General features: G+C 43.0%; 1 protein-coding gene across 1 annotated transcript in view; it reads right to left on the reverse strand.

Annotated features, from left to right (window-relative positions):
* nbas (NBAS subunit of NRZ tethering complex) overlaps positions 1–13,135 on the reverse strand; it is a 308,007-nt gene that overhangs the window by 54,412 nt on the left and 240,460 nt on the right. Inside the window, exon 45 of the mRNA XM_068028531.1 lies at positions 1,063–1,281. Within this exon, the coding sequence (XP_067884632.1) occupies positions 1,063–1,281 (219 nt within the window). The remainder of the gene's footprint in view (positions 1–1,062; positions 1,282–13,135) is intronic.

Genomic DNA, 13,135 nt, shown 5'->3' on the forward strand with positions numbered 1-13,135 from the left:
TGGAGCAGTACTCCAATAAATACGTTGCAGGTTCCTGTCATCCCTGAGCTAGTCAAGTTCTGTTTAGATCAACTGGCAGGTAGACTTGCCACTCAAATTTCTGGATCAATCAATCAATTGCCACCATTTGGAATGGAAGAGTGATGGTCTGCATGCAAAGGCACTGTTTTGCATTTAATTTTTATTTGATCACATATTATGACAATTGGTGAGGGCATGAACAATGTGGCACCAAATAATGATGGGAGGGCGGGAACATACATAGCAGTTTTCTTAATAATTTCTATTTCAGTATCGCTTGTCAAAGGCATGAACTCGGCAACCCCACCTGAAATGAAAGACCCGGGACAGGATTTTGATGCTGATTTGGGGGCAGGAACGTAGGTGGGCAGGTGTGGAATTTCTTGAGGCTGGCTGGTGTGCTGGTTCCTCGCCACTGTCCCGACTCTTGGCCATTTTCCTGGAGACCTGGTTGGGCATGGAACGGTTACCCGCCCGCAAGTTAACTCAATCCATTGATCAGAAGCTGACTGGAATCTTCCAAATTGGCCTACTGGCTCCCTTCGACATCAGGAGTGTGGCAAATGCCTGGAGGCAGTCTCATGGCAGCAAACCAGGAAGCCAGTGCTCCAGGATCACTTTGAGGCTACCCCCTTCCCACCCCACCCACAGCTGCCATATTTATTTGGTCACAGCTGCGGCCCCAGGCACCCTGTGGAGGGGAGTTCCATCTATATTGAAGAAGAAATAAGAGTATAACCAAAGGGAAATGGCTTGTTGTGCATTGAGGAAAATTTTGTAGAAGGGATTTGGCTGAAGGCACTTTATAATTCTCCGGTTAGGGCTACATGGTCAGTAAAACGACTGACCTTTATCGTACCTCTCATGACACTAATCATGATTCACAAGTATAAATGAAAATTGGATTGCCAAGCACAACTAGCCTTCATTTTATGCACACAAAGCAATGATTAAACAGTTTGCCTGATAGATATCATATAATCACTTTTTATGGAAGGTGAACATTGTGCAATTGGTTGTGAAGGACAAGATTAGCATTACCTGGTCGCTGGCCTTTAGGGAGTGCACAAAGCTGTGGTTGAGTGTTTCCAGATGAGCAAATGATTGCTGTAGATGAGTCAAAGCGTCTTCATAGCTGACTTGGGAATTCGAAGCAGGTGGGATGCTGCCTTCCAATGCCTTTTTCTGCTGCTTCTCACTGGTCTGTTTGATTGCTTTCATCGCTTTTTTGGTAATCTCCAACCTAGTTTGAACATTCAACTGAAAAGAAACGGAGAGATTCAGTTTCAAGGATGTGTGGAGAATCAAAACCAGGAGTGGGAGGGAACATATTCAAACAAGACATTGTAGCTTACAAAAGCAAGTGGTGCACACAAGTTCTCTCTTTTTCTCTTGCCACATACAATGCTGAAAAAAGGTGTACATCAATCAAGCAGGAAGGAAGAAAGAAATACAAGATGCAAATTATTATTATACATTAAAAATTAGGTCTAAATCTCCCTGGGTTCTCCTTTAGCTTTAGAATTCACAGTAAAAGCAAGGGAGATGAAATGGATGTTGAAATTAAAACATAAAACACTGTATAAGTTCATTTCAATGTTTCAGTATATTTCTGCAGATTACGCAACTTAAATACACTTGCTTGCTCTAGTGTAGTACCATTTTAATGCAGTGGTATTAGTATATATCTAATAATAGTTCTCTGCATATCAGAGAATATATTACAATTTTATTATTGGATATATACCACGATAAATGGTATGAAATCAGCAATTCATAGTCTTCCGATTCTCAAAAACTGAGACCCCAGTTCTGCATTGTGCCTGCTATAATGTAATAACTGGAGCAGACTCAATGCCCCAGAAACGGACGATCTCAACCAACATAACTACTAACCTGAGTCTGAAACACCTCGCCTCCGCTCATGTGGGTATTCTCACGTTGGCGAGGAGGTTACAGAATGAACATCTAAGTGAAGCAGGCACACAGACTGGGTACTCTGCTTCACTCTGAAAATCAATGCCATTGCGAATGGAGAGGTAAGCAAGATCATGCACGTGCAGTACAGCTGCGAACTGGGGTCGGGGTGGGAGTGGGGAGCTTACTTGGTTCTACCAATACTAGGAAGTATTTCTGAACTGCTGGAAGTAATTTGGCTCTACTGTGAAATGGCTCCCATTATTCTGCATTGATACAGAACTTCCATAAAATGATCTCAGAATTGTGACTTGTTAAAAAAAGTTTTCTCTTCCAATCTGAAGATCAGATCAAAGCTCCTAATATAGTTAGCATTTATAACATGGACTTAAATTTCTTGGTAAATATTTTTTCCTTTGACCTCAAAGCTTGATACTGAAAATTAGTAAAATCCAACATCAAATTGCTTCTGTATAGGCACACCATGCTACCCATCTTGATGTGCTACATGTCCAAGCCCTACATCATTTAGCTTACAAAAATGGTTACTGCGGTGAGGTTCCAGAGAGTTAGAGTTTATGCCTTCAGGAGGGAAAATTAGAAAAAATACTACCTAAAAAAATGGTTTATATAAAATATAAAGATTATCCAGTAAAAGCTTATGCATCACTGGTCGAATCTGTTAACTAACGTTATATGAGCCAAGACTTTTAACATTAACTCTTGTACCCATCTCCCAATCATAAGAGGCTAAGCTGCTGGTTTTTGAAATATTTAAAAGGACAATGTTTATAATAACAAGAAAACCTGAGAGAAACTTCCTTAAACGAGCGGAACCATCGTTGTCAGCTATTATCCTTTTGCGCAAAATTTTAAAAGAAAAGGTGCCCTTTTTAAAGCAATGTCATTGCAATGTGAAATAAGTCTCACTCTACAGCTAACGCTGCAGCCACAACATATCTTTCACCTACTCCGCATTCTTTCTTCACAATTCCCAGCTCATTTTTCATACCACAGTCATCAATTTCTTGATAACTGTACCTGGGAGGAAAAAGGCAGGCAGCCTTAATAGGTGCAGCAAGAAAGCTAATATAAAGGTTTTTCATGAAATCAGAATACATCTTTTTCTACAAGCCAGTCATGATGGTAATAATGCCACTAGTTTGAACAAAGAACAGTACAGCACAGGAACAGGCCATTCGGCCCTCCAAGCCTGCGCCGATCTTGATGCCTGCCTAAACTAACACCTTCTGCACTTCCGGGGCCCATATCCTTCTATTCCCTTCCTATTCATATATTTGTCAAGATGTCTCTTAAACGTCGCTATCGTATCTGCTTCCACCACCTCCCCTGGCAGCAAGTTCCAGGCACTCACCACCCTCTGTGTAAAAAAACTTGCCTCGCACATCCCCTCTAAACTTTGCCCCTCGCACCTTAAACCTATGTCCCCTAGTAACTGACTCTTCTACCTTGGGAAAAAGCTTCTGACTATCCACTCTGTCCATGCCGCTTATAACTTTGTAAACCTCTATCATGTCGCCCCTCCACCTCAGTTGTTCCAGTGAAAACAATCCGAGTTTTTCCAACCTCTCCTCATAACTAATGCCCTCCAGACCAGGCAACATCCTGGTAAACCTCTTCTGTACCCTCTCCAAAGCCTCCACGTCCTTCTGGTAGTGTGGCGACCAAAATTGCACGCAATATTCTAAGTGTGGCCTAACTAAGGTTCTGTACAGCTGCAACATGACTTGCCAATTTTTATACTCTATGCCCCGACCGATGAAGGCAAGCATGCCGTATGCCTTCTTGACTACCTTATCCACCTGTGTTGCCACTTTCAGTGACCTGTGGACCTGTACACCCAGATCTCTCTGCCTGTCAATACTCCTAAGGGTTCTGCCATTTACTGTATACTTCCCACCTGCATTAGACCTTCCAAAATGCATTACCTCACATTTGCCCGGATTAAACTCCATCTGCCATTTCTCCGCCCAAGTCTCCAACCGATCTATATCCTGCTGTATCCTCTGACAATCCTCATCATTATCTATTTGGTCTATTAAGTGATCATTTCCTGAATTTGCACAGCTGTGCAATGTTAAAAGTACTGAATAATCGATAATTTGGCACAGATACCCCAACCGAGTAAAACTCATGAGAAATGATGAGAAACAACTTTTCTAATTTACACATTTCACATAAATATCAATTGTTAATCCCTTTTGTTAAGTGCTGACCTGCACAACAAATCATGAAATGAGCCTTTATTATCTTGTTTTATAGCAATTTCTGGTTCTTTGCTTGACTGAATGAGTGGTCATGGCAATGCTAAGAAACTGACCAGATGTGTTCCTGTGCCAAAAGCTTGACAAGCTGGAAGTATACTGTCGAAATGAATATCTCATTTCTGTTATAGAACTGCATCTAATCGTGTCCCAGTGCGGACATGATGGGCCGAAATGCCTCCTTCTGCACTGTAACTATTCTGTGATTCTGTAACAATTCTGTAATGGGAAATACCCTTGCTATTGAGTCTGCTCTGCATATAACGTGGCAGATACTTGGTAACAATAGCTAACAACGCAAGTGCAACCTTTGGTGTTTGTGCAGGTCACGCAGTCTGTGATTTAAGTGTGTGGGGCATATGTTCAGCCCAACACTTCTAAAACTGTATTTCTGGCCATTACAGGTGGGCTAAGAGGTCAATCATCCTGCAGCCAAACCCAAAACGGCAGACCTGACCTCAATAACCGGATGGGAGCTATTTACATTTGCACAAGTGACTCGAGCCAGTCTCTTCCTCACAAGTGGAATTTTGGTGCCTGCACGGAATGGCCTTTGGGGTGATTACTTGGAGGGTAGGTACCTATGTGTATATGCACATATGTACACACTCATATGTTAGTTGGTTGTGGATGGAGGAGATAATAAAAGATGCCACAGTTTTTAAATATTATGTGGATAAAATGGGTCAATAACAGCAGAGCAGAATAGGCCAATTGTGAATCGATAGCCAGGTTTACACTACACCCCATTTTCATTCTATTCAAGTCAATTTCATTGCCTATTTTTCAATGCAATGGTGAGAACAGTGAGGTTGTGAAAGGGAAAGTTTAAAAATATTTTTTGACTAAGGCATCACACAGACTCAGCCAATAATGCAACCATACCTCTCAAATTGCAGTCTGACAATTCTTGTAAAACTGGTGTCACAGTCAAGTGAGGAGGGGTTGAAAGGCTTCTCTCTTTTTCCACTCCTTGTTGGACCACAACAGGTTTAATTCTTTCTTAAAGTGGATGTCCTGGCCAATTCTGTAGGTGTTTGATTACTTACTTGCTCTGAACATAACAAGAACCAATCGGACAGGTTTTCTTGGGTTTAACAAAGAAAGAGGTTAACTTTATTGTACCGAAACCGAACTATTAAAAATAATAAACAACACACCAACTTTCACTCACACACTAGAGGCTGACACACACACAAATAGGTTACAGAGTGGGGAAAGGTAGATTGGTTGAGTTAGAGTCCATATAAAAAAAGGTATACAGTCTGTGGAGTTTGGTGATTTGGCTCGCTTCTAGATAAATTCAGTGGTGCTGAGGCTTTTAGTTTGAAGAGGTAGATGACTGGTTCAGTGGATCTCGTGGAAACAGCGATGCGGATGATTTGCTCCAACAAAGTTTCTGACTGCAGCCGGAGTATGCAGAGGTTTTCAGTCAACAGGCAGGATTTGAAAGCTTTCAAGCTGGAATGGAGATGGAGAGAGAGAGAGAAAGAGGGGCCCTCACTTAGGGTCTGCTCTTGTCCGAGTCCAGTTGCTTCTCCTCTGCTGCAGAGAAAAACACCAGCTTAAAAACCACAGATGGGGGAGGGGCTTGTCACATGACAGTCATGCAGTGATTCAAACATAGCAGTTAGCTGTACTTTTCTGCTTGTTGAAAAGAACAGGTAGTTCTTTTAAACTTCCTGGGTCTTGGATCTTGCTGGGAAATGTAGACATTCCGTTTCCTTCCCTCCCTCCTCCCAGTCTTTTGCAATATAGGATACAGCGTAGCAAACTAGGTGATCATCTTAAGCAGCTACCATTCATCCTGTTTTAAATGTTCTTGTAAATTTCTTAAAAAAATATAAATTCAGACGTCCAGTCAGTGGACAAAAGAAAATTATCATTCAACAAAACACATTGGTGTATCGCGGTGTCATTGTGAATAACCGGCTGTTATTTTAAGCTTGGCAATACTCCCTTGTTTGTTAAATTATTTCTTATTTAAATTATAAGAACCTTCAGTATTTTGACCATAAATATTTGGTGCACATAAGAGCATTAAGAACCTGTTAATGTTCAACATAATGTCTGGGTGGATTTAAGATGAGTTTGAATAATGCCTCCCTCACTTTATATAACAGGACTGAAATTTCAAAAGACTATCTCAAGTTCTTATGTTTTTAAATTATGGGAAAATGTTGCATAAGTTTGACATTTTTTTTGGAGAACACCTGCAGCACTGAAATTCATTATTAGCTGACTGATTACCCATGTGGATAAGATGCTGATGCACACAGTCTTATAGATGAAATGTTTAATGTGATTAGATGGAAATAGTTTCACGTTGTATGCAATAGTTGGTGCGTTGGAATATTTCTGTTTGCACTGTGCAAGCCTGAGAAGACATCACTAAATGACTTGGTCATGGATTTTGCACAGAATCTTTCTGGAGGCATTATTCTAATATTCAATGGGCTGAATTTTACCAGCCCCCCACCGCCGATGTCGAGGGTCGTGGCAGGGGGGGCCCAGAAAATGCCTCCGCGAGAGGCCTCCGTGGGCCTCGATGCCAAAAAGGTCCTGCCCCATATTACTGGCGGCGGCGAGGCCTCGTGGCAGCCCCCCTGGCAGATCGGCAACGGGACATTCATTTGAATATATTAATACATTAAAATGAAGGAATAATTACTTACCTTGTCCCGAAGGCCGTCCCGCTCCAATATTATGGTTGGTGGCCGGCACTACCACGTCGTCATCTTCGACTGGAGATCCGATGCAGGACACTGGTGGGGAAGGGGAAGGAGGGAAGCATTTCAGCGCGGGAGGGCAAGAATAGGGTAAAACTTACCTGATTGGTTGAGGGAATGATGGGAAAGGGCAAAGGTAAAAGTCTCTGAACTTTGGGGTGGGGGGTAAGGTCAGGTACTGAAGTTAAGTACTTTGGTGGCGGTGAGGGCAGGAATGACATGTAAGGCTGTCCAGGGGGGTGGTAGAGGGCCTGGAAAGATTTTTAAAAATTTTAAAAATACTTTTAAATGCACTGCTTCTTTAAAAATTTAAATTGCCATTTAGGGCTTTAAGCCCCTTAAAAATGGCACCATATGGTGTTGCTGGGGATGGAGTGCCCGCTCCCTCCACATCATCCAGGGGGGGTGTCCACCCCAACCATGTAAATGAACTGCTACGTTTAATATCGCAGTGGCTCTGTGGAGCAAAACCCACGCGTGCGCCCCGCTATCTTTGAAGTTCGCTGCCCAGATAGTAATATTCAGCTCAATTGCAATTTAACTGTTGCTACAACTGTTCTCAAATTGTGTTGACAGAGTCATGTAATCTTCATTAATTTTCTGTTCCGAAGAATAGTCACTGACCCGAAACGTTAACTCTGCTTCTCTCTCCACAGATGCTGCCAGACCTGCTGAGTGTTGCCAGCATTTCTTGTTTTTATTTCATTAAATTTCTGTTGTTTTTGATGAATAGAGGGTTCTAATACAATAAACACCAAAGGCTCGCTATAACAATGATTACAGTATACAATCAGCTGTAGTTACCCCAAGTCCTGTGTGGTTACTGGGAACTGTTGATATTTCAGTCCCTCTACCACTACCATCATTATGTAATTATTTTTATTGTCCTCTTGTATTTCACTTAGTGAACTCATGCACCTGAGAGTAAAGTGTTAATTAATTAGGAGAGGGAGTTGGCACTGTACATTGATCATTCTAGGATAACATGGAGCTGCTACTAACAGGTTGAACTTTGTTGTATGCAACCGACTGTATTTACATCGTAACAGAATTTTGCAAGATGACATTTTAACATTACATGCGGTGTAATTAAACAATTGTATGTGGTATTCATTCAGCGCAGTATGTGCTCTGAGATCACAGTCCAGGTGTAGGCCTGGCCTCTACTCGTAATGCTACAGCTGGGAATGGTTCAGTGTTTGGCTACAGTTAGAAAATAAAGTACCCAACCTGCATCCCAAGGGTTTCCTACTGCACTAAGTGAGTCGCAAATATAATTTTATTCACATCACATGCAACGTTCCAAAAAAGGAAATATGTTGAGAGACATCTCATCTGCTAAGCACAACCAGGTACAAGGGATAATGGCTCGGATTTTGTGGTAGCAATGACAGAAAAACCATCAGTGGAAATCTAGAAGTTGATGTCAGTGATTCTAAGTTTCCCCACAGCGTGCGCTGTTGAAGTTCCCCCCCAGAATGCAATCAAGTAGAAAATCACTGGACTGATGAAAATTTGCCCTTTTAAGCTATTATTCTCGCTGTATGATGAATGCGGTGTGACTGGGTTTTTAATGGCATGTTAAGTTCATAACTACTGAACAGCCTCACTATGCCTGAAAAATTAACTATATTTGTGGAATGTCTAATTTCTCCTTTGCTTTTTTAATAAAAAATGATGTTATTCCAGCTCCTACCTTAATCTCATGCATATGTTCCAGTCATTTATTTTGCTCTCTGCAAAATTCTAATTAAAAGTGAAAATTCAGTGGTTTTCACTTTCTGTTTTGCTGGCTGAGAATACTTGAATGTGATAAGCTGCTTACCCTGCTTGATGACATCACTGTTGCAGGACGACTGGAGATCCCCTTGCTTTGGTGCTAGATTCAAACTAATGCTGGAAGAGGGGAAATCCATGCTACACAGATTGGTAGATCTTGTGGGCAGCTTTCTTCGAGGTCAGCGGCAAGCGCTGTCACTTTGCAGCTGACCACAAAATCAGGTTGTTGTTTTTGTAAGGTTATGCCTCATCGGGGACTCGTCGGCAGGACTGAGGCTGCCTGCAACGAATTTGGCCTAACCATCAGCCTCAAGGAAACAAAGAACAAAGAAAATTACAGGAACAGGCCCTTCGGACCTTCAAGCCTACGCCGATCCAAATCCTCTATCTAAACCTGTCGCCTATTTTCTAAGGGTCTGTATCTCTTTACTTCCTGCCCATTCATGTATCTGTCTAGATACATCTTAAAAGACGCTATCGTGCCCGCATCTACCACCTCCGCTGGCAACGCGTTCCAGGCACCCACCACCCTCTGCGTAAAGAACTTTGCACGCATATCCCCCCTAAACTTTTCCCCTTTCACTTTGAACTCGTGTCCCCTAGTAATTGAATCCCCCACTCTGGGAAAAAGCTTCTTGCTATCCAACCTGTCTATACCTCTCATGATTTTGTACACCTCAATCAGGTCCCCCCTCAACCTCCGTCTTTCTAATGAAAATAATCCTAATCTACTCAACCTCTCTTCATAGCTAGCGCCCTCCATACCAGGAAACATCCTGGTGAACCTCCTCTACACCCTCTCCAAAGCATCCACATCCTTTTGGTAATGTGGCGACCAGAACTGCACGCAGTATTCCAAATGTGGCCGAACCAAAGTCCTATACAACTGTAGCATGACCTGCCAACTCTTGTACTCAATACCCTGTCCGATGAAGGAAAGCATGCCGTATGCCTTCTTGACCACTCTATTGACCTGCGTTGCCACCTTCAGGGAACAATGGACCTGAACACCCAAATCTCTCTGTACATCAATTTTCCCCAGGACTTTTCCATTTACTGTATAGTTCACTCTTGAATTGGATCTTCCAAAATGCATCACCTCGCATTTGCCCTGATTGAACTCCATCTGCCATTTCTCTGCCCAACTCTCCAGTCTATCTATATTCTGCTGTATTCTCTGACAGTCCCCTTCACTCTCTGCTACTCCACCAATCTTAGTGTCGTCTGCAAACTTGCTAATCAGACCACCTATACTTTCCTCCAAATCATTTATGTATATCACAAACAACAGTGGTCCCAGCACGGATCCCTGTGGAACACCACTGGTCACACGTCTCCATTTTGAGAAACTCCCTTCCACTGCTACTCTCTGTCTCCTGTTGCCCAGCCAGTTCCTTATCCATCTGGCTAGTACACCTTGGACCCCATGCGCCTTCACTTTCTCCATCAGCCTACCATGGGGAACCTTATCAAACGCCTTACTGAAGTCCATGTATACGACATCTACAGCCCTTCCCTCATCAACCAACTTTGTCACTTCCTCAAAGAATTCTATTAAGTTGGTAAGACATGACCTTCCCTGCACAAAACCATGTTGCCTATCACTGATAAGCCCATTTTCTTCCAGATGGGAATAGATCCTATCCCTCAGTATCTTCTCCAGCAGCTTCCCTACCACTGACGTCAGGCTCACCGGTCTATAATTACCTGGATTATCCCTGCTACCCTTCTTAAACAAGGGGACAACATTTGCAATTCTCCAGTCCTCCGGGACCTCACCCGTGTTTAAGGAAGTTGCAAAGATATCTGTTAAGGCCCCAACTATTTCCTCTCTCGCTTCCCTCAGTAACCTGGGATAGATCCCATCCGGACCTGGGGACTTGTCCACCTTAATGCCTTTTAGAATACCCAACACTTCCTCCCTCCTTATGCCGACTTGACCTACAGTAATCAAACATCTGTCCCTAACCTCAACATCCGTCATGTCTCTCTCCTCGGTGAATACCGATGCAAAGTACTCATTTAGAATCTCACCCATTTTCTCTGACCCCACGCATAACTTTCCTCCTTTGTCCTTGAGTGGGCCAATCCTTTCTCTAGTTACCCTCTTGCTCCTTATATATGAATAAAAGGCTTTGGGATTTTCCTTAACCCTGTTTGCTAAAGATATTTCATGACCCCTTTTAGCCCTCTTAATTCCTCGTTTCAGATTGCGCCTACAATCCCGATATTCTTTCAAAGCTTCGTCTTTCTTCAGCCGCCTAGACCTTATGTATGCTTCGTTTTTCCTCTTAGCTAGTCTCACAATTTCGCCTGTCATCCATGGTTCCCTAATCTTGCCATTTCTACCCCTCAATTTCACAGTAACATGTCTCTCCTGCACACTAATCAACCTCTCTTTAAAAGCCTCCCACATATCAAATGTGGATTTACCTTCAAACAGCTGCTCCCAATCTACATTCCCCAGCTCCTGCCGAATTTTGGTATAGTTGGCCTTCCCCCAATTTAGCACTCTTCCTTTCGGACCACTCTCGTCTTTGTCCATGAGTATTCTAAAACTTACGGAATTGTGATCACTATTCCCAAAGTAGTCCCCTACTGAAACGTCAACCACCTGGCCCGGCTCATTCCCCAACACCAGGTCCAGTATGGCCCCTTCCCGAGTTGGACTATTTACATACTGCTCTAGAATGGGACAGGACGTCAGAAATGCTCCATCCATCAATATCGGCGGCCACACTCTGGAAGTGGTTCAAGAGTTCACCTACTTAGGCTCACCTGTCACCAGTAACCTGTCTCTCAATGCAGAAATCAACAAGCGCATAGGAAAGGCGTCCGCTGCTACGTCCAGACAGGCCAAGAGGGTGTGGGAAAATGGCACACTGACACGGAATACAAAAGTCCGAGTGTATAAAGCCTGTGTCCTCAGTACCTTGCTCTACGGCAGTGAGGCCTGGACAACATATGTCAGCCAAGAGCAACATCTCAATTCATTCCATCTTCGCTGCCTCCGGAGAATCCTTGGCATCAGGTGGCAGGACCGTATCTCCAACACAGAAGTCCTCAAGGCGGCCAACATCCCCAGCATATATGCCCTACTGAGCCAGCGGCGCTTGAGATGGCTTGGCCACGTGAGCCGCATGGAAGATGGCAGGATCCCCAAGGACACATTGTACAGCGAGCTCGTCACTGGTATCAGACCCACCGGCCGTCCATGTCTCCGCTTTAAAGACGCCTGCAAACGCGACATGAGGTCCTGTGACATTGACCACAAATCGTGGGAGTCAGTGATCGCCAGAGCTGGCGGGCAGCCATAAAGATGGGGCTAAAGAGTGGCGAGTCGAAGAGACTTAGCAGTTGGCAGGAAACAAAGACAGAAGCGCAAGGAGAGAGCCAACTGTGTAACAGCCCCGACAACTAATTTTATCTGCAGCGCCTGTGGAAGAGTCGGTCACTCTAGAATTGGCCTTTATAGCCACTCCAGGTGCTGCTTGACAAACCGCTGACCACCTCTAGGCGCTTACCCATTGCCTCTTGAGACAAGGAGGCCAAAGAAGATGCCATATGCAACATCTTGCAATCATTGAGTACTGTACTTAACATGCTGTGGCCAAAAACTGACAAAATTCCAGTCACAGTATTGCTATTACAATCAGCAATTACAGTAATGTAATAAAATAAACACCTCACGCAAACACATATTTAATGCCGCTCAACAATGTTGCACAGTAAAGCTACAGTACATATCAGTGAAACATTGTCGTCTCAATGTATTTACCCAATTTAAAATTATGCAGAAGCAGAAAAGTCACAAGTCCAGATAGTACGCACTTCAGAATACTGAAGGATGTTGGGGAGGAATTAGCAGAGGTACTAGTGATAATCTTTCAAAGATCTCCAGAAATGGGAATTGTGCTAAATAACTTCAGGATGGCACATGTTACAGCCTTGTTCAAGAAAGGGAAGAGGAATAAGCAGAAATTATACACACTTTGTTTTAACTTGGTTATATGAGGTGAAATTAGTAGACATTTAAGAAAGGCATGGGCTAATATTGGAGAGTTAGCATCAAGAACAGTATATGCAAAGTTGTACCTATGGATTTGCAGACGGCATTTGATGAAGTGTCGTGTACAAAGCTTGTTATGAAGTTTAAGACACATGGTATGAAATGAAATGTAGCTGCATTGCTAGAGAGGTGAAAGGACGAAAAGTGAACAGTCGGGATAGGACCTGGATGTACACAGCAGGGATCTGTGCCAGGGCCTCTTTTGTTTTCCCACTTACAAAAATTATTTTGACATAAACAAGAATGATACTGAAATTTCCAAATTGAGGGTATGGCAAACCAAAGAAAACTTTAAAAGATTATGGAAGGATGTAAAAATGTACAGACTTTTTAAA

Source organism: Heterodontus francisci, chromosome 3 (genome assembly GCF_036365525.1).
Source record: "Heterodontus francisci isolate sHetFra1 chromosome 3, sHetFra1.hap1, whole genome shotgun sequence".
Lineage (NCBI taxonomy): Eukaryota > Metazoa > Chordata > Chondrichthyes > Heterodontiformes > Heterodontidae > Heterodontus > Heterodontus francisci.